At 35.7% G+C, this 22,021-nt stretch overlaps 1 protein-coding gene across 2 annotated transcripts in view; it reads left to right on the top strand.

Moving 5' to 3' along the window:
* Window positions 1–22,021, top strand: part of Magi2 (membrane associated guanylate kinase, WW and PDZ domain containing 2) — a 1,283,934-nt gene that overhangs the window by 846,516 nt on the left and 415,397 nt on the right. For both annotated transcript variants that reach the window (XM_027926401.3, XM_027926400.2), the window contains exon 5: window positions 13,906–14,116. In XM_027926401.3, coding sequence (XP_027782202.2) covers window positions 13,906–14,116 — 211 coding nt within the window. The remainder of the gene's footprint in view (window positions 1–13,905; window positions 14,117–22,021) is intronic.

Raw genomic sequence — 22,021 nt, 5'->3', positions numbered from 1 at the left:
AATAAAGTACACTATAGTTAAATAGATAATTTGCCTGGTCACTAGAATTAATATACAGGAAGCCTGGGTTCTGAACCTGTTTCTTGCCTCTGTGCTATCCTGAGTCTTGTAAAACCAAACACACACGAAAAATGTTCTCTTTGTGATATAGACACATGAACACTATTTTACCTGTACATCTTTAAAAGTGGCATTATAAATTTCTATGCACCAAAATTTCATTTCTAGAAATCATTTACAAGTGGACTTATTTCCTTCTATGCATATAAAAATTCCTAGTTTTTAATTTTTATTCTATATTATATAAACATCAAAACTACCTGTATTTGGGTACTTATATACTTTACAAAGTAAATTAATTGTTCTGTGTGAATAAAGGTTTTTAAAAGATTCTTCAGGTTTCATTTCTTACCTGTTTTTTTTTTCCCATCTTTTCCCCTTTTAGCTATTGTTCACACTTAAACCTGTACCAGTGAAAATTCTCATGAGAATACTAACTTTGTGTAGAGCTCTCTCTTTTGGCTCAGAATTATATCATACATGTGGATTTAGCCCATAGTACCTAGGAAAACCACATAATAGTGATTTTTCAGAGTCTCAGATCTGAATATTTGCTTTTCTTTCATATACCGCCTTTGTGATGCAAATCAATATAATTCTCATAGAAATGTAGTTCTGTCATTGCCAATAATAAAAATTATAAAAATAAATAATAATGACAACTCTCCTTTAATGAATGCAAGGAGTGGGTCATGCATATAGAACACATGTTAATGCTAATTCCTGAATAAATAAAATCCTTATTTTATAAATGAGATACTAAAACTTACATTAAAGTACTAAAATAGGGTAAGAGTTTGTTTAATGGCAGAGCTGAGACTTAAACTCACTAATACCTGAATTTGTCCCCTGACACACCTCTCTGAAATGTTACCCATGCTGAGGACAAAGTGACTTCTGACCTCCATAAGTCACAACTCTGCAGTCCAGTGCATGCAGTCTGAATTGTATTCTAGATTTCACTGAGTTCATGGCAGGGGTGTTAAATCTTATGCTTGCAAGGATGACGATGCTGTCTTTAAACTGATGTTTTAAATTCATACCCCCAGGAAACCTTCCCTGACATTAGCCTCACCTGTACTTATATATCTTTATCTTTCTGTTTACCTTGTTAGGTAAATAGTTGACACCAAATACTGTGGATTTAGCTTTAGCCCAGATTTACTTACCCTCCTATGCTTCAAGCCATGTTTGTAACTACTGCCCATGGAAGCAGCTGAAATTCAACACATGTCACTTAAACTCTTATCCCACAAAGCAAGCAAACCTGTTTACAAAATCCTTTATGTCATTTCTCTAATTCTTCTTTTACCCAGATAACTCAGAATTATCTTTGATCTTCTCTCCCCCAGACTCATATTTTGTTATCAGACATAAATGATCACTAGATTCTTCGCTTTCACCTTTTTCTTCTAAATATCACTGCCCCATCTCAAAGGACTGCCTTGCTAACCCATTTGTGGATCGCAATTCCCTGGCTGATGCCTCCAGCTCCTTCCCTGTCAAATTGCCTTTTATCCCTCATCAAGTAAGGCTTCTTCAATCCCCATTCACTCAAGCAATTATAATTCTCAAAATCTGAATGAGCTTCTGTTTCTACTAGTTCAGACTCTGGACATCTACCTAGGGACCCTGCATTTGACTAGAACATCTCTCTTTGCTTTCTTGCCCATCAATTCCCTGCATAAACTTTCTTCTCTTGTACATATGCCACACACATCTGTACCTTCTCTTTTTCTATTCAAAATCCAGTGGATTTTTTTTTATATTCTCTAGGAATTTAGTTTTTGAGTCCCATGATGAAAAGCCAAAGCTGATCATCTCTCTAATATCATTCACATTTTTCATTCATTTGGAAGGTATTATTTAGCCTGGAACTCACAGGTAACTTTTGAACACATGAATGTCTGGCATCCTACAGACATTTTAAGAAATGTCTGGACAAGAATTTCTTTTGCTTTTACTTGTTTCAGTGATTAGCATGTATCTTTAAATACTTCAAGTACTTAGTAAATCTTTAAATTTTAGTCAATTACAACTAACTTCTAGAGAATGTTAAAGACATACTGTATCAACACTGGATTTTTTTAAATGCTCATTTTACACCATTCAGTATCTTCACTGCAGTGTTGCCTATATTTGATCCTGCACTCTTGACAGTTGAATAACTAAAGAAAAATATGCAAAAGTGTATTTTAAAATATATATTCTTAGCCAGGAAATCATCTAATCTTCCTAACTTTGAAAATATTGAAAACAGATGGTTAATAGATAAGCAGAGAGAATTTTATTCTTTTTAAAAAAAAAAAAAAAAACATTGGCCTCTTCTTCAGAAAAGCAAAGTCCTATAAACCATAGTAATGGGGTTAGGCTTTTTTTTTTTTTTTTTGGATTTCTTTCATTTCATGAGTTATCTGCTAAACTTTTCCGGAAAGTAATTCACTATTATCTTGTAGCTTCCCCTCTTCAGCTATTAGTAAGCCTTGTACAAAGAATTAGAAATGCACATCTATTTTAAAAGCAGTTAAATCTCTCTGTTAACACACACACACACAATGCCAGGAGGAACAGGGCCCCGTGAGAGCTACCTTCGCCAACAAAGGGAATACAGTATGTGCACACAGAGCTGCCTTCTCCAGGCCCCCAAACCCGCAATTAGTGCAAATGAACTGCATCTCCCAGAGAGCAAACAGAGTGCCCCTTATGTGATCCCCGAGTGTCCTCAGCAATGATCTCAGTTCACCATTAGGGACCCACATCCAGGTCCTGTGCTGCTTGGCACGCTGACTGTGCATGCACCATCAGTCCTGGTCCTGTGAATGAGATCCTGTCACTGACAGAAGAATTATGTCCTCCGTAGTGAATCTCGCTGTTTTCCTGTGAATAATGCCCCACTCTGAAACCGCCCCCACGCCTATTCCCTGCTCATTTTTGTGTGAGTTCACAGAGACTGCGATTTGTGTAAGCACCCAAATCTTGAATATTTTGTAGGGGGAGAGGATAATTAATTTTATGATCTTGTTTCTAAATGCTGTTGTGGTTTTATGTCTTCATTGGATGGGAAAAATTCTAGGACTATTTTTAAACTAACCTTCTAAAATTAGATATTCCATTTAAAAATAAGGACCATTTCATCTTTTCTTAAAAGGATCACATCAAACTTTACACTGCCCTAAGGTAAAATAATCTGAGAAGGCAGATATAATTACAAAGTAATAGGATGATCACTTTATAGAGTTGTGGCTATGAACTATAGTAGTAATTGTAAATATCATGAAGATATGACATCATGAGTTTCAGGAGTGCCATTCTAAATCAAGGCGGACTCACTTTTCAATCAGACTGAAGGTGATCCCTTTATGCGAATGTCTTCAAACCCTCAAACAGATTCAGCATTTTCTGGAGTTTGCACTCAACCTCTAAGTAAAGTGCTTTTCCATTTCTGAGGGTTTATATAAATTTTTGTGTGACAGAGATTTGCCACATGATGGAAGAATGCAGAACAAGAAGGACCAGGGAAATGTCCTCCATTCAGACAGCACTTAGAGAAAGGCTGTGAACCAGTGGGATTGTTGAGATGCCTTTGGGCTTACCAGGACTTTTTAGAGCCCTTTTCTCACATCACAACCAGCTACTCTCTCTCAGTCTCATTTTTGCCTATCTCTGCATTTCTTATGTCGTACATCATCTCAGAGAAGTGATCATGATTCTTAGTATGAAATCCACCAACTCTGTTGTCCAAGGTGGCTCTAAGCCCCTGCCTACCATGTGCAAAGACCTGGATTTTAGTGTGAGCACCACAAACAAAAAAAAAAAAAAAAAAAAGAAGGCTTCAACTACTTCTGACTTGGGGCTGGCCTCTCTGTCTAGAGAGGGCAAGAAGTCTCTGGAAAAGGACTCTCTGAGCACCTGTTCCTTTTACCTGGCTCCATTGTTGGTAAATTTTTGCACCTTTCTCCCTCCTGATTTCTTACTTTCATTAAAAAAAAAAGAAAAGAAAAAAGATAAGAAAAGAAAAAAGAAAGAAAGCACTTGAAAAATCGAGATGAAAATTAAGTAAAGTTGTCTTCCTTTTCTCTTCTAGTCCTTTGAAGCTTCAGAAGTTGGCATTGTGTTTTATATAGTACTATTTTCCTTTTCTTTTTTCAGAAATTTGAAATCAAGGCCAAGACATATTGTATGTGTATAACCCGTATTTTATTTCGTATCTTGCTATGATCCTTGAATATTTTCAACATGTGTATAAGTCATTCTCACCCCAGAGATTGTAGAGGATTTGGGTGGCTTGTTTTTGTATTATAGATATATTTAGAATTCATTACAGGATGAAAATCACAAGGCATATACAATTTTAGAGCTGTAAGGATTATTATGGCTATTATTCCAGTCTACATTTATTAAAGTGTTAAAAATTAAATATTGTAGAAGGAAGAAACTATAGTAATTAAGGCAGCTCTCCTCCTCAGTTAATGGAAAATCATTTCCTCTACAGATCTTTTTCATTGATTCTTTTCAATTAACTTCTTTTTATATCTCAGGAAATATTTTCCCTTGTCATCTTCTACTCATAGACCTTGAATTTTCTTTTTTCATAATTTTCCATATTTTTAGTCCTTCACACAATTTGCAACCAATTGTGGGTTTTAAATATAGATGAAATACAATTTTGAAGCATTAAATACACTTTCTTATTCATTCACGTTTCCCTGGCTTGTGCCTGAGTAGATGAGATCTAATTTACTTATAAATGATAAAAAATCATTTCCTCCCAGGATTGGGGATTTCTGTTTTCTCAGATTATATAACATTTTGAAAAGCAGAACCATGGTAAATCATTGCACGATATTCCCTGAATTCTAATATTTTATTCTAGACTTGTGTTTTCTTCTTGGCCTCAAAAATAGAGGGAAATATTAGTAAGCATTTCAAAAATACAAGTGTTCATGCATTTTTACATATTCCATAGGATTTAAAAACCACTTCTCCATATGCTCATATCTTAAAGGTAGGAATTTGTAATGAATTCTTTTAGGACTTATAACCACTTCTGGAGCACTAAAACATCAAAAACTACCAATTAAACATTACTAGTCAATGTGCATAGAGAAAAAACTATGAAGGACCAGAATAATGTGGATGACTGGAGCACTGAGGAGGGAAACCTGATTTGCATTGTATTTCTCTTTATACTTTAGAATTATGTATGACATGCACATTCTATTACATCAAAAAAAAAAGTATTTTTTAGGTGATGAGCAAAAAGCCACCAGTCATACAATGTGAATATATATTTAGCACTCACAATTCCTCTTCTTGTTTTAGAAGGTTTAGGCAAAGAAAGGAAATTTGGTAGGAGTTCTTTCTGAGCAATATTCTATAATCTTGACTTCTTTTGGTCAACTGGTTATGTAGAATTCAGGTAAGCTGCTACATGACAACTTCATTTCTAAAGACAGTATCTTCCACTTTTCACTACAGGACATAATCTATCACATGGTAAAATTAATTACATAAGATTAGAAACAAATTATACTAGAAATAAAATACTAAATACTCAATAATTATAAAAGTTATTACAATAATATTTTTCTCTTGTCCAAATATCAATCCTGAAGTGTTCATCCATTTATAAGTGCCTATGGTTCAAATTCTAGTTAAGCACTCCAGCTCCCATCAGTGAACAGTCTTCTCGCCACAGTGGAGAATAATACCTTAGATCGATGTAATGAGCACACTTTTGATAGGATTATCAGGTTTGCAAGAAATTGTAGCAAAATCTTCAGTCCTCACCATTCCCACACTGTGGCCAGTATCACAACGGAGCAGATACCAAAATGGAGAGCCATCACTTGCAAGCAGATTCATAGTCAGTACTGCTCCCAGAGGTATAGGAAGAGAGTAAGCCTTCAGCTAAAATAAGATTAGGGAGTGAAGCCTCTGATTCTGCTTTAAATCAGTACCCTCAAAGATGCCAAAGTGATGCCAAGTTCATAGCCTAGTAGCATCCCCTAGTGCCCAGAAAAAGCAAATGCAAAACTTGACAGGAAATAATAGAGAATATAAAGGGAAATGTGTGGTCTAAGAATATTTATTTTTTTTCTCCTTTAAATTGCATAACCCCATTGCATGTCTTAATTGGGAAGAAAAGCTCCTTTCTGTATTCGTTTTTTTTCGGCACTTGCATTACTTTTTGAAAACACCCAATATCCTAACAATCATAGAAAATTGATTGTGTTACTTGTTTCTCTAGGTGGAAATAATTTGAATGGCTACACTGATTTAACTACTCTATGTATTTAGTAGTTATGATAATAATATATAACATTTACTGAACACTTACCATATTCTGGTAGTTTACTGTTCTTAGCACTTTATGTACATGTCACATCTAAATCTTGGAGGTAGGTAAGTTTATTGTCTCCATTGTACAGTTAAGGAAACTGGGGCACACACAGAGTGAGTAAATAACTTGCTCAGTATCACACTGTGAAGGACAGATTCAAACCCAGGTGGTCTGACACCAGTTAGTAATTATGTTCTCCTGCTTCTTGTAGAGAATATTTGTTGCTATCACAAAATTGCTAAAGAAGAAGGAAATAAAGTTTTAATCTCAAATCAACCTTATTCTCTTTATCACTACAAATATGTCCCTTACTCCTCTTCTTCTCAACTTAAATATCCTTCAGCCATATTTACTTCCGAAGAACTAATATGAAGAGAAAGAGAGGAAAAAAATGGAATTTATTAAAATCTGTCACATAGCCATTAAAAATAAAAATCAAAGCGTTCTCTCTCACAAAGAGCAAAATCAATTTTGGAAATTCAAATTTTATGACAGTCAAAGAAATCAATTTATATCTAGCTTAAAAAATCCTCCATTACTTCCCCTTATTTCCAAGGGTGGCAGTTACAGAAATCTTTACATTAACTGTGTGCATAAACCATGTCAAAATAAAATATGGATAACATCCAAAATGGATGTTCTTCTTCTTGAAGTGTTTTATCTTAGTTTTGGTTATTTTTTATAGAAATGGTGAGAACATTCAAAATCATTGCATTCTGATTTATCCTTTGTCTTATACTTGAGATATGGTAGAACACGAAACATGTAAGCAAAGGTATAGATACTATGTAAATTTTTATAATACCAAAATCTTAGACTGGACCAGAGCTAGAAAAGTTATAAGATCTGAACTGAATGCAAAAAATGTGTACATTTTACTCTCTCTGAATTAAAAAGCTTTTCATCCTTTGTTCTGTGTACAGATTTTTGAGGTCTTCTGAATTCTTATGGAAAGAGGGAAATCATATTTACTAAATTCAGCAAAACACTTAGGGTAGTCAAGATGAAAGGAATTCTATTTGTTAAATCTTCTCAACAGTGAAAGAGCAGTAAAACCTAGATTCATAGGTCCTTGTTTATAAGACTTTACATCTCAAATGTCTCTTTTGTGCCTCAATGTTTCTGTGGAATTTCTTAGAGATTTAATAATCCTGGTCCCAGAGAAGTTTTTTCCATCATTGCCATTCATTAAAAGAGGTGTTCCTTCTTTATTGAAATATTCTTTGTTTCTATTGTTAGTGCAAAAATCTCCTTGCTCTAGATTGTAATATAACTAAGCAACATAAAAAAAAGCAATGTGGAATGCTCAAAAATGCTTCTGTTTGATAATCTGCTCACTTTGACTGCAAGCATTTTAAGGAAAAGTTACATTTTCTATATCCAAAGAATATGGATAAAATTTTAAATTTTGCAATAAAACCACACTGAGAAATGCATCTTGTCATAAAGGACAATGACCACCTTCTAAATAAGAAATACCTTCACATTGTTCTAAAAGGAAAACAAGCATGGATTCTTTGACTTCTTTAGTCAGAATCTAAATAGTTCAAGGATTCTAAATAGACCTTGGATCTGCCACACGTGTCCTGGGTGTGACAGTGTGTTTGCATGCATATATTCCAGTGCAAACTACATGGGGCTGGAGGTCCTAAGAAGAATGGGCAACACAGGCTCCTGTGGTTGGGATGCAAGTTCAGGTTGTTTCTCTCCCTTTATTATTGAAAGTCCCTTCTGTTCTTAATGGTTAACTTTTTAACCACTCATGCAATGCCCAACCTGATTTTTACAACATTTAAACCAAATACAAAAAAGAAAGACAATTATATTATCCAAAATGCAGGAAAATTCATTTCATTGTCCTTATTAAGTAGGGTAACAATTATAGCATGAAACAGTAACTTATAGTCCCAAAGATGGTAAATATTAATCCAGTGGCTTTTAAGATGAACCCATTTGATAGACTATTTTATAAGTTATATGGTGTCCCTCTAAAATTCATGTTGAAGTCTAAACCTCCAGTCTCTCAGAATGTGACTTTATTTGGAAATAGGATTATTGTAGACATTTTAGTTAAGATGAGGCCATTACTGTAGTAGAGCATACCTGTGTTCCCATGTGACTGGTGTCCTTATTAAAAGGGGACGTTGGGATGCAGACGCTGGGAGAATACCATATGAGGACTGAAATAATGCTTCCACAAACCGAGGAACTATCATAAGCTGGGAGAAGCTTGAAATAGATCCTTTCCCAGTCTCCAGAAGGAGCTGGCCCTGCCAACACTTTGATGCAGAACTCCTCAATTCCAGTTCCATGAGACAATAAATATCTGTTACAAGCCACTTAGTCTGTGGTATATGTTGACAACCTTAGCAAAGCATTACGTGTGCTCTCGATCACACTCGTCTTTGAGTATTGCTTAGCCTAGAGCCTGACTTTTCATTTAGTAAGCTCCCAATAAATGTTTATAAAACTAATTAATTTTTGACATTTCCCAGTAATGTAAGAACTATAAGACTAAAAATCCTTCTCTGCTTAACATTGGAGTTCCTCTGAAAACTATCTTAGTTTCTTTTGCTTCTGCTCATGGTTCCACTACGCATGGTTCCCAGGAATGTTACTGTATTTAACTCCCCTGGCCCCTTGATTCACTGCCCAGGCCTGATGGAATGTCTTATCTGATTGATACTGCTTGGAAGAATTATCTAGGCCTGCTTGGCTCGACTCCTCTTTTTCTTCCTCTAAATGCTCTGTTTTGCTCTTCTGGGAACAGGTTCTGCCGCTACGTGGAAGGCTTTCCCTGGTTCAGCACTGCCAATAGATAAATTAGACTGATTCTGGGTTTTACCATCAGCCCTTGACTCTCACTATAACTATATTCCTAGATTAGTCTTTATGAATACTAAATGTGGGAAGGTCATGGTCTTCAAATTTGCCTTCCTCATTTTACAGTCTTACTTTGTTCAGGTGGAGGAGACAGGTGCTACTTACTGCTTCCCTCTCAACCCCACTCATCAGAGCCTGATACAAAAAAAAATTTCACTCCCCCATTATAATAGCCCTTTTCAAATATCTTGCACATCATAGGAGTTTAGCTCATGGATGCTCATGTAATGATTGATTAAGAATAAAGAAATGAATGATAACTGGGTTAAACAAGGAGCACTTTGCTTACTAATCTCTGACATAATGATAAATACAATTATAGACTTCTTCAAAGACGAGGCTTTTTTTTTTTTTTCAAGAGATGCCTGACATTTCCCTCAAGAATTTAATAGTATTATACAATGGTAGGGAAAAGTTGATTTGTTTATATCCAACCCTCTTGAATGAATTCTCCATCAGCATATTCTGTATTTTCTTTTCATCATTCTTTAACCCATTCCAATCAGGCATCACCCATCACTCTACCGCAAACACTTCCATAGCAGGAAGCTAATGTCACCAGTGACCTTCATGTTAATTTTCTACCTATTTTATATCTTTGTCTTTCTGGACTGTTCCTAATCTTTGTCCAAAGCCAATTGCTTTCTGCTCCTTTGCATGGTTTCTATGGCACCACAGTCAGCTGGTTTTCTTATTAATGCCACAGCTGCTTTCCTCATCAACATTTTGCCAGTTCCTCCTTACAGTGACTCTTAAGGGTTGGAGTTTTTCAGACAGCTGCTCTAGGGAATCTTGTCTTCACTTCTCACACTGTTTCTCTTGGCAAATTCATTTACTCATGGCTTAAATTATAATATAATCCAGCCATCTGCTGTTGTCTTTGGAGTTGATCCTCTCCAGCCAAGAACTCTCTGATTTGACATCTCCATTGTGGGATTGGCAGGGGCCTCTCACTCAGCATGTCCAAAACCATGCCCATTGTCCTCCCTCACCCACAGAGTCCCACTGCTCCTCTCACGTTCCATCCCTCAGAGAATTACTTTGCCTCCCACCAGGGTTACCAGGACTTTTCCTTTCTCCTTATTAGTCTATTTTTTTTTTCTTTTTTGGAAATCAAACAAAATTCTACACTCCAAATATTTTATCAATCAGCTTTTTCCCATTCTCAAGCTACAACACCATTTTTTATTTTTCAATCTGGAGCACACAAAAATAACCCACTGCTGGCCTGTAAGCCCACTCTTGTCATCCTCAAGTTCCCACTCAGTTGAGGGGATATTTGTAGAAAATGAAAATCCAATTTTGTCTTCTCCTAGATCGTTATCAATACCTTCTCATTGCTTTTGGGATACAGTTCCAAATCCTGAGGCCATATGAGTAAGGCCTTGCCTGATCCAACCCCTGTTTATCAATTTCTCCCTTACTTCCTTCTGAAAGAAGTCCCAGATTTAATAGCCTTTGGAAAAGAGGCTTTCCTTGACTGTGTAAGATTAGGTGAATACCCATGTGTAAGACTCCGTCTTTACTTTTTCAGTAGCTCTTATCACACTTAAAATTGGATGAAGATATAAGATTATATGAAGACTACACATGACTTCATTTGAATTTCATCAAAGCAAGAATCATGCCTCCCTTGTTCACTCTTCTATCCTCAGTGCCTGGCACCAGTGGAATACTTAATAAATATTGTTAAGTGAACTTTGAATCAGTGCATCAGCTTGACCTTGCATTGTAACTTTTCATTGCAACATGAGGTTTTGGTATATTCCACTTACATACCACAGTGTGTTCCACATATTGCAGCAAAGAGAATTTAATGAGAATGATACTACTTCCTTGTGCTGCTTCTTTCCTACACAACTTACAAAGTTAGACTCTCTATGCAGAATCAGGGAGACTACAACACTAACAGCCATAATATTTTCATAACTTCCCCCCTTTATAAGGGCAAGGCAATCAAAGCTTATATAGTATTCTTTTTTTCCTAATTTCTAAAAGATAATTTAATATTGCTCTCTTTGATTAATGTAGATAAGGAAAAAATTGACCTAAGGAACTGCTGCTTCAATTTACTTGTTTGTTATCTTTACTTATTTTCATAGTTATAACAATAAGTACCAATATATGCAAAGACATATTCAAGAAAACTTCTCCCATCGATGTCCAATTTTAGTATCCTAAAGTAATCATAATCGACAGTCTGTTGTACATCATTCCCACTACTTTCATGTTCTGTAAGTCAATTTAAAATTAGGGACTTTGGTGTTGGCTTATTTAGAAAAATAGGATTAATAATATGCATTGAATTACTCTTTAAAATAGTCATTATAAGCACCTTTTTGGGTCAATGGATATAGATCTAATTCATTGTTTTTAAAACACATAGTTTTCCATAGTAATGATAAACACATTTTAATTGATCATATTTTTTAAAAGACATTCATACCATTTCTAGGGTTTTGTTACTAAAAACAATACTATAATAAATATTATTATATAGATATTCTTATACAACAGTGCCTTTATTTCTAGAGGATATGTCCTCAAAGTATAATAACTGAGTCAAAGTATATGTACATTTGCATATGTGTATATACTTTAATTTTCATAGCAGGTGATTTCCCACACAATTGCAGAGTCGCCCCACGTTGCCTCTTTTTCTAGTCCCATCCCTCTGAATTTCTGTTGTGCTCTCCTTGCTGTGTCAGGGTTCAACGGTCCCTTTAGGGGAGCTTCTGAAGCATATTTTCTTCTCATTTATCCTAAGGATTTCTCCTTTTTCTAGGTTATATCTGCTCTATTCTTCCTTGGCATGTAAGGCTCATGATCTGTTCTTAATGGCAGAAATTCTAACTGGACGGGGACGGGAGTTGTGGCTCAGTGGTAGAGCACTTGCCTAGCATGTGTGAGGCACTGGCTTTGATCCTCAGCACCACATATAAATAAATGAATAAAATAAAGGTTCATCAAAATAAAAAAAAATATTTTTAAAAAAGAAAAGCTAACTGGAAAAGAAAACCATAAATAATATAGAGAAAAAAATACCTTAGGGGATACTTTAAAAATATCTCCATTATACAGTTAGACCTACACCTTGACCAAAATGTTTGCCCAATAATCCCATCCTAAGAGAAAGAAGCCTTTAAAATTATCTCTCACCTCCCTCCCTAATGTTTCTCCTCTTGAGACCTTTAGAATGTCTTTATGTCTGACCTTTTCTCCATCCTCCAAAACCTGAATTCTCCCAAGATAAAGGTGCAGAACCCATGCTATTACAAGGTTTTCCATGTAAAATTTTTCTCCTCTTTCAAAAACCTGTCTTTGACACGTAACAAATTTCGGGCAATGAAATTATCCACCATTTACATTTACTTGTGTTTTGCAGAATTTCTTTTACTTCTTACTTTTTATTTTCCTCTTCTTCCTTTTTTGAGATCTGTGTCCTATTCCATTATCAAGATATGGCTAGAATAATGCCCCCACTGCTGTGAACAGATAAGACACATAGGTAATTCACATTCTGAACTCTGCATGTTTGAGAATTACTTTCTTTGGCCACATGGATGAATGATAGATATCTGGATAGAGTTAGGCTCTTGGGTTGCTATACTCATCTAGACCTAGATGGTACCATACTGAGTTTAAACATAGAGTGTGACAGATGAAAGGTCCTATGTTCTTCTCTTCGTTTTCTCTTTGTGAGTAATCTTGTTTCTTCAATGAGAAAGCTGCTAATACTACCTTTTCACACTGTCAAATGGAAATTTCATCAAGATGTTTCTGGGGGTCTGTATGTTTTACTCATCTGGCTTCAGATTCAGTGCAGGCTTGAGTACTTCTTTAATTCGGGTCAATTTTTTTTCTATTACGTACAGCAGATTATTTCCTCCCATGCTGTTCTTTTTTGTCATTCTAGAACTATACATTTACTTGTTGGGGTTGTTGGGTTTGTCCTCCGTAAATGTCATCGTTTCTCTTAAGTTATGTATCTGTTTTAGTTTTTATTCTGTTTCATTAGGTTTCTGTCACTGCTGTAACATATCACTGTAGATTTCATGGCTTACATTATGTTATAGTTCTGTAGGTTACAAGTTTGGTGTGGGTCTCAGTGGGCTAAAATCAATGTGTCGACAGGACTGCATTCCTCTCTGCAGTCTCTAGGGAGGAAACCAAGTTCTTGCCTTTTCCAGCGTCTTGAGGCAGCCCATATTCCTTGGCTTGTGCCCCTGTTTTTCTGTCTTCAGAGGCAGCTGCAACACAGCAAGGCAGCTCCTTGGCCTTCTTTAGTCATATCTCCTCCACACCTGCCTGCCCCTTCTACTTTTAGGATCTTTGTGATTACAGTGAACCCACTTGGATAATCAAAGATAACACTCCCATCTCCTGGTCCTTAATTTAATCACACCTGCAGATCCTCTCTTACCATACAAGGTAAATTGCCCAGGCCCCAGGCATTGGGACATGAACATCTTCAGGGTTCTGTTATTCTGCTTGCAGCACCTGTGTTGTGCAATATTTCCCATTAGCCTTCATAGAGAGTATTGCCTGGTGTGGTGTATTTCACACTCACCCCAGAGTTCCTGGCTAGAGAGACTAACCACATGCTCTTGTTCTTGTAGAATCCAGTGAACATGAAGACAAGAGTGCAGGTGCCTCAGGGGAGACGCCCTCCCAGCCTTATCCTGCACCCGTGTATGGTCAGCCTGAGGAGCCCAAGGAACAGATGGAGGACACAAAACCAACTAAGCCTGAAGAGAATGAGGAGTCAGATCCATTGCCTGATAACTGGGAAATGGCCTATACAGAGAAGGGCGAAGTCTACTTCATTGAGTGAGTGTCTACCTTTCTTTGAACACTGCCACAAAATCATAACAGGGTACAAATGATGTGGCAAGTGGAAATATGGGCAAAAGAATACAGCAGATGTTATGGTTTCTAGTAACAGCTTGCTTCTTAGGGAGAGAATAATGGGACAATGCCTTAACAAAGTTTAGGATCTTAGAATACAGCTACATAGATCCAAGAATGAATTAATCAGTTGGTAAAATCTGTCACAATCGTAACTAAAAAGGCAAATCTCCATGTGATGTAACTATTGAATTAGAAATCGTCTAGACCTCATGGGGAGTTGCTTCTTCCTCTCCCTCAAGGACCCACATAGAGTCCAAAGAAATCTTCCCTGCTGCTTATGTTGTGATGCCATCAATGTCATTGTCATGTTCAGAACTTTAACAGGATGCAGCTATTTACAGCACAATATTTGCTGGTTCCACAATAAAAAGTTGTAAGCATTTAACCCTGAAGTCAGAAGTCAGTAAAATGCTTTGTACAGTTTGCCATAATTCCTTTTGCTAAACTCCATTTTATTTGTTGCGTATCATTTTTATGACTTGCCAAGGAAACTGAAATGCTGGCCCTAAACTCCCTAGGGATGCTCAACCTAATCTTTTTTTTTTTTTCTTTTTCTAAAATATTTATTTTTCATATCTTTTATTAGCAATGATAGTTAGCTTTCCTTTTCTTTGTTTCTAATTGTAGAACAACTTAAAAATTTTTAATTGCCATATAGCGATTGTGCATATGTAGGGGGCCCAATGTTATAATTTGATACATGTATTCAGTGTAATAAAATCAAGGTAATTAGCATTTCCATTTCCTCAAATATTATCACTTGTGTGTGTTGAAAACCCTTAAAGCCTTCTCCTCTAGGTATTTTGAAATGTATAGTTAATTACTGTGGACGGTAGATGTCATAGCATACATTTAGTAGAATATTTATTGATTTATTTTGCTTTCATTAGCATGTTATAGTTATGCATAATAGTTGTGTTCATTTTGGCAAAATCAGACATGCAAGGAATTTGATTTATTCCATTTTATTTTTCTGCCCCCAGCTCCACTCCTCCCTCCCCCACTCCCTTTCCTCTACTGGTCTTCCTTTCAGTCATTTATTTTTTTTTTATTTTTAATTGATGGTTTGTACAACACATAAAGGTGGATTTCTCTGTGCATATTTACACAGGCATTTAGTATGATTTTATCAAATTTATACTGAATTTTCTCCCCATTTCCCATCCTTCCTACCTAACTCTCAGTCTCCTTCTTCTATTCCTCTGATCTTCCCTGTCTCTCTTTTTTTAAAATACATGTTTAGTTGTATATGGACACAATACCTTTATTTTATTTTTTCTGTGGTGTTGAGGATCGAACCCAGTGCCTTCACATGCAAGGTGAGCACCCTACCACTGAGCTACAGCCCCAGCCCATCTTCCCTGTATCTTTATGATATCCAAGCCCCCTTTCTTTTTTCCCCCACTTTGTTCTGGCTTCTGCCTGTGAGAGAAAACATTCAACCTTTGATTTTCTGAGCCCAGCTTACTTCACTTAGCATGATATTCTCCATTTTCATCCATTTACTGGCAAATGCCAATATTAGAGAACATCTGTTTTAAAGGAACGCTAAAGTTAAAGATTTTGGCCCCAAATTAAATTGTTGATGTGAATAAGACATTCAAAATGTTCATTAGGAACAGTAAAAAACTAAAAATATTATTAACACATAACTCTTATTTTCTCAGAGTTTTTTGAGCCTTAGGGAGAAAAAAAATAATAATAGAAACTGAAATTCTCAGTCTGGCAGTAGATAAAAAATATGCAATATCTGATTATTCAAGAAAAATATTAAAAACTGGATTCCCTTTCCCAACCTAGAGTGATTTATGACTTAGATCTCCATAGGTAGAACTCAGTTGTGAAATTGAAATGTTACCACATACCAATATTTAATTCTCACATGAAGTTGGAAACTTTGATACATGTGGCCAAGGGAATGCATAATCAGGTAATTATGTGGTACTCTGTTTGACTCCAACATGGATAAGAAATGCAGTATTTTGCAGAAAATGAATCAGTAGCATTCACCTTTCAGCAAATGTTCTAAATTAACAAAAAAACAACAGAATCTCTTGCATGATTTTTTATTGTTATAAACAATGTTACAGAGACACCTTTATTAATTAATTAGGAAAGAAGGTATGTAGAATTTTGTAAAATATAACAAACTAAAAATTCTTCAATACATGTATCTCTAGAAACACAATTTTGAGATTGATAAGCATAGCATGACATCATTACAGATCAGAAGTAAAAATATGAATTTTAGATGTGAGGTCAGACATTGATATTCAGAATAATTAATGTTCAGAAGAAGAAAACTGATGATATGAACATTTTAATTATGCAACATAGGGGGAGTAGGGATATGTGGAAACTATTAGAGGAACCAAATAAGTTGATAAAACAACTGTTTCCACACAGTGTTTCTAATAATGCAATTATAAAAACCTCTTTTCTCTGTGATTAAAATAAACTTTCCTATTTTAACCTGGTTTAGGTTGTGAAGAAAAGGGTCTTTTAAAGACTGAAGTTAAGACTCTGTCCAGGCTTGAAAGAATCTAGGAAAATGATTGCATTATTTTAGTCACTCAGCCAGTGTTGGCATTCAAAGATTCACAAGATGTTATCCTTTCTCTCAAACTTATTATCAAGTTGGAGACTTGATAGTTATAAACTATTAGTAAATAATTTCTGAATTTTGTGATACTATTCAGAGAAGGATTCACCTAGAACACAATTAAAATGTAAAAGGAGGCATCATGGAAATCGTGAGATTACATGAACTTAAAAAGTTAATAATGTGTGGACAGGCTTTCCACGTATAGCCTCTGTCATTACGAAGACCCAGTCCCTAGGGATCCCTAGGGGTGAGGGAAGGTCAGGAGAATCCTGAATCTACTAGAGAAGTATGGCTTAATTGCTAGATTATTAGTGCTTCTGAAAGGCAAGAAAGTAATTGGCAATTTCTTGGGTTTTTTTTTTTTTCTCATTTGTTGTTTATTTTGTTTTTTAATCTCCCTAATGCTGGAGGGAAGGATGGATGGCAATATCAGGAGCAAAGATAGGTGGAGGTGGGACATTAAGACAAAATGGAGAAGATAATTTCATTTGTGGCAAGAGAGCTGATGCTGAGGGAGACAGCCTCAGAGTAAGAAGGATGAAAAAGCCTGCAGTAGAGGCTAAAGTGTCTGTGCAGGAAGGGGAACCTCGGAAGCAGGGGCCATGGCAGTGTGAGACTGGCCTGCTTAGGAAGGTCACTGCACAGAATGGAGGGAGCCCCAGCCCACCCTTCATGCTGGACAAGTTTCTGTCCTCCAAAAGCATCACCTTTGAATCTCAAGGCTCAGTTTGATTAGCTCAGGTATGAGTGAGCAGAGAGTGGATCAGTCCCTTTCTTGGTGGTTCTCATTCCCACACCATCTTGTCTGATGGCACTCTTAACTCTGGAATGCCCCTTCCTTTCCCATCTACATTTTCAACTCAACGTTTCCACCCACTTTTGTTGATGTGTGGGTACCTTTGCTGTTGAAATCACAAGGAATTCTTTTGTGAGTTAAATTTGGAATGTGAAAGTCCCTTGGAAACAGATCTGGTAGGGCAGGAGACTATGACAGGGGAGGAAGCATAGTTAGACAATGAGGATCTTCCTAGGAACAGAGCTGCGCTGTGTCCCAGAGATAGTCCTGAAGCAAAGTCAAGGTGACAGGAAGCTAAATAAAAAAGAAAGGTAGAACTACATACACCTTGTGGGGTGGCTGACTCCAGTTAGTTAACAGAGGCATTTGCGTATCATTTTGTGAGTGTGAGTGTGTGTGTGTGTGTGTGTGTGTGTGTGTGTGGTGAGAGCACTTAAAATCTACTCTCTCTGCAGTTTTCAAGAATACAAGACATAGGACTTTATTTGTCAATAACAAATGAGTTAAATATTTAATAAATGAAATTTAAAATAAATAAACATTTATTTAAATGTTTTGGAAAAGGAAAGAATAACAAAAGACGAAGATAAAGTAGACAAAAAGAAAAGACCCATGAGGAAAGAAGAGTGAAAACCCTCCACTGGCGCAGATACTGTGACATCCATTTAGGGTAATGGAAGTTTTCCCAACCAGCAGCCCCTGCATCCTCATCAAACTTTACTAGATTTTGTCTCCTGTAAAATGAGGCTCATGATAAAACAGAAAATGAGTGAAACAAAGGAGAAAAAATCTGATTTTGTGTATAAAATATATATATCATGCCACACACACACACACATATATGTATTATTTGTTTGTTTGTTTATAAATAGAACACTGCCTATACTGAAACATTAACTTTGTGCTTTAAAAAGGTATGTATAAACATTATGGGTTTTAAATTGAGGTAACAAATAATTCTATTTATTTATCTTCTATGCAACAATGCTTTAAAATATTAATTATTTACTTGGTATTGCAAAATGACTTATATGGCTCATTCTTTATAATTTGTGCATTTAAAGCATGAGCCTTTTTTCTCTTTTTGTTCTCAACCCTGGTGAATTACTGGGCCAGCTATGTTTCCCCCACTCTTCAAACTGCCTCTTTTGATGAATGATGAAAGATTTCTTTTATCATTTATAATATTTAAATGAGTAAAGGTGAATATCTGATAAAGTATGTTTAAAGAACATAATTTTAAATTGTGAGTTGAATATACTCTTCCAAAGATGCTTTAAAATAGTAATAATGTCATGTTTAGCAATTTTCAAAAGACTTTCAAATGCATAATATCATATGAAATCAGTTTTTTCTTTGACTTAGATCATCCTCATTAATATAGCTTTTAAAAAGACAGAATATTTAATTATAAATTCAAATGAGAAATGTGTAAATGCAAATTCAAATAAGGCATCATATCGAGTGCTCACTTTTTTTCAGGTTGTGTTCAGATTACCTTAACAAAAATAACTAACACGTTAAGCATTCACACACTTTTCATTTAATCCTCACTTTATGAAATTGAGGCTTATAGAAACAACTATTTGCCTAGAAGTCATGTCACCAAGAAGTGACAGAAACAGTATTCTTTGATTTTATTTATTCAACAACTGTTTTGAGGACACATACTATGTGCTAAGAACCATTTCAAATCCCAGCAATACCACAGCCAACAAAACTGACAAGTTCAGGCTGTCATGGAATGTAGTCTGTCTCCAGGGTCCTTGCTCTAAACCAATTTACTATGGTGCCTACTTTGCATATATCATATTACAGTCACCCAAGGCAGTGCTTGATTTATCTCCATTTTATAGATGAGGTTCTAAGGCACCCTTGGACAAATTAACATACCCAAGGTCATCTAGCTCTGTCACCCTACAAAGTCATGCCCATTATCCCATACTACCTCCAGCTTATAAATAAACATTGGCTAAAGTAAACTTTTATATTACAAATGGTATTTGTTTAATAAGTTTCTTGGCCAGAAATTTGCTATTCCAGAGGCTAAATGTTGCATAAAGAGGAGCTGCCACAGGGTTAATCTGGATTGACATGCTTTGGGAATCCCATTAAATTACTTCTTTGTTTGGGAGTCAGTTTAGTTAGGGACACAAAAGAGACTGCTATTGCTTTGGCAAAAAACAAAATGACAACAAGAACCTATTTGTTTACTACCATCTTCCTGAATGGCAGTGAACACTATGTCATCTCAAATAATAGACTTTTAAATGCAGGCTTTTGAAACTGGAAATCACATCTGTGAAAAATGTCATGGCTGTAGATGGTTTCCAAATCTTTGTTAGAGGTGAATTTTCTTTTGAATCTAAACAAACATACAGTAAGTCTATGTTTCTTCTTGTATTGCTATTTCTGTATCCCCTTAACTTTTACATAAATTATCAGTTGCCATTTCTAATACTTTGAACCTTCACATATTACATAGAAGACAAAACACTATGGAAGCTTATTGGAGAGAAATGTAAAATAGTTTTGTGGCGTGCAGTACTACCAAACTCATTCTAGACTTGACATACCCTTACCAGTTGCAAAATCCGGCTTAAGCTTACTTTCTGTAGTATGTATTACAAAAGCAGGAAAGCAGTAGCTATTCTCCATATTTGTATCATGTCCTTGTGCGCACACGTGTGTGTGTGCGCACATGAACCTGCACATGATTCTGGTATAATCCTCAGTCAGAAAAAAAGAGTTTTAGATAAAATAGTGTGAAACAACACCCACAATGTCCAAAACAATACTTACAACAAAACCTCTTTTTAAAAAAGTTTGCTGAATACATGAAAGGCAGGGTGGTAGCAAGCTCCCTGACTCACATGCTTGAGTAAAATTATAGGAGCATTATTTAGGAAACAGTCATTAAAAAGTCATTAACAGTAGTTTTATATGTGCATTACCTTTGTATAAATAGGGAAAAATTAGCAAGATTTTGAGCAAATGGAATCTTTGAAAATGTTTCCTCTGTTAATCATATGTCTAATCACTGTTTCCAATAGTTCTTTTAGGAATGATGATGTAGAAAGAAGTTGAAGTCATTTGGAAGTAATATAATCATCTCAAGTTTTCACTATTAGATATAATAAACTTGTGTATCCTTAAAAATAATGTTTAACTCATAAAATATGATCAACAATCTCTATGATTTTTTGTCTCTGAACCCATGTAACTGCTACTATTGAAACTTTAACAACCATGTACATTTTGAATAATTATTGTCTCTAAAATCGGTTACTGTTTTTAGAGAAAATGGAGAAAAGGAAAAGAATGTTTAATAATAAAAGATTCTTGTTCCACTAATAATGTTTCTGTTGAATGAAAGCACTTCCAATATTCACGCAGTGATGGGAATGTTGTTTTGGCCCAGGTGGTAATAAAAAGAAAGGAGAACAAGTCTTAAAATTGGATTTGGCAGAGAAGGTGTGTTTACCCTCACTGGGAAAACAGAGTGAATGAAAAAATGGAATGCAGGAAAGAGTGTGGCATGAGTGATAAGAAACTTTCAAGCTCTGCTCCTCATAAATATTCAACCCATTGGTAGTCTTTTTTAACTTTAGGGCCCAAGACCTAATATTCCTATGCACATTATATAAATGGGGATTTTAAAAAGGGGATTTATTCTGGGAAAACATTTGGATTTGAATGGCTAAAATTTGATTTGAAAACTATTCATATAGAGAACTTAAGTTAATAGGGAGAAAATTTTTTTCCAGTGATATTGTCAGTACCTTCTCAATCACAAAGCTCTTTCATCTCTATGCACGTGCAATTTAATTTAATACCTACTAAGAGCAATGCTCAACACTTCCAAAGGAATTTAAGTCATGACCAGTACCCTATGTAAGGGTTTATTTCTGAATGACTGACAGGAACTTGGAGCTGGATTGCCACCTGGGGGAGTGACATAAAATACTCCAAATGCAAAGCAGTGTTAGGTTCAGTTTGCCCCTGGTTTCACCAAAAACCCTTGGACTTGGGATCCAGTTACATCTGGGTACACATGCTTTCATTTTCATGTACTAGCTTTGTAACCTGGGCAAGTTACCTACCCTCTCTCAATCTTTATTTCTTCATCTATAAAATGAAGTTAATAATACTTAGCCACAGACTCATTGGCATTAAATAAAATGATGTGAAAATTCTGCTGAGTCCCCAACAGAGTAGATAGCAAGAACTGTGAGATAAGATTATTGGCTGTGCTGTGACGTACTGTACTGAGAGTAGCTTTTCCAATTGAAATGAAGCATGCTGTATGTTAAAAGAGTGTTTGCTCAGAAGATGTTATTATTTAACCTGCTGCTTTTGTCAGTTTGGCAAAGGTTAAGCTTACAAAATGTACAGAAATTTCTGATTCATTACAGGTCAGCCT

Source organism: Marmota flaviventris, chromosome 1 (genome assembly GCF_047511675.1).
Source record: "Marmota flaviventris isolate mMarFla1 chromosome 1, mMarFla1.hap1, whole genome shotgun sequence".
NCBI lineage: Eukaryota > Metazoa > Chordata > Mammalia > Rodentia > Sciuridae > Marmota > Marmota flaviventris.
The sequence above is the reverse complement of the archived record's forward strand: the minus strand, read 5'-3'. Positions and strand labels throughout refer to the sequence as shown.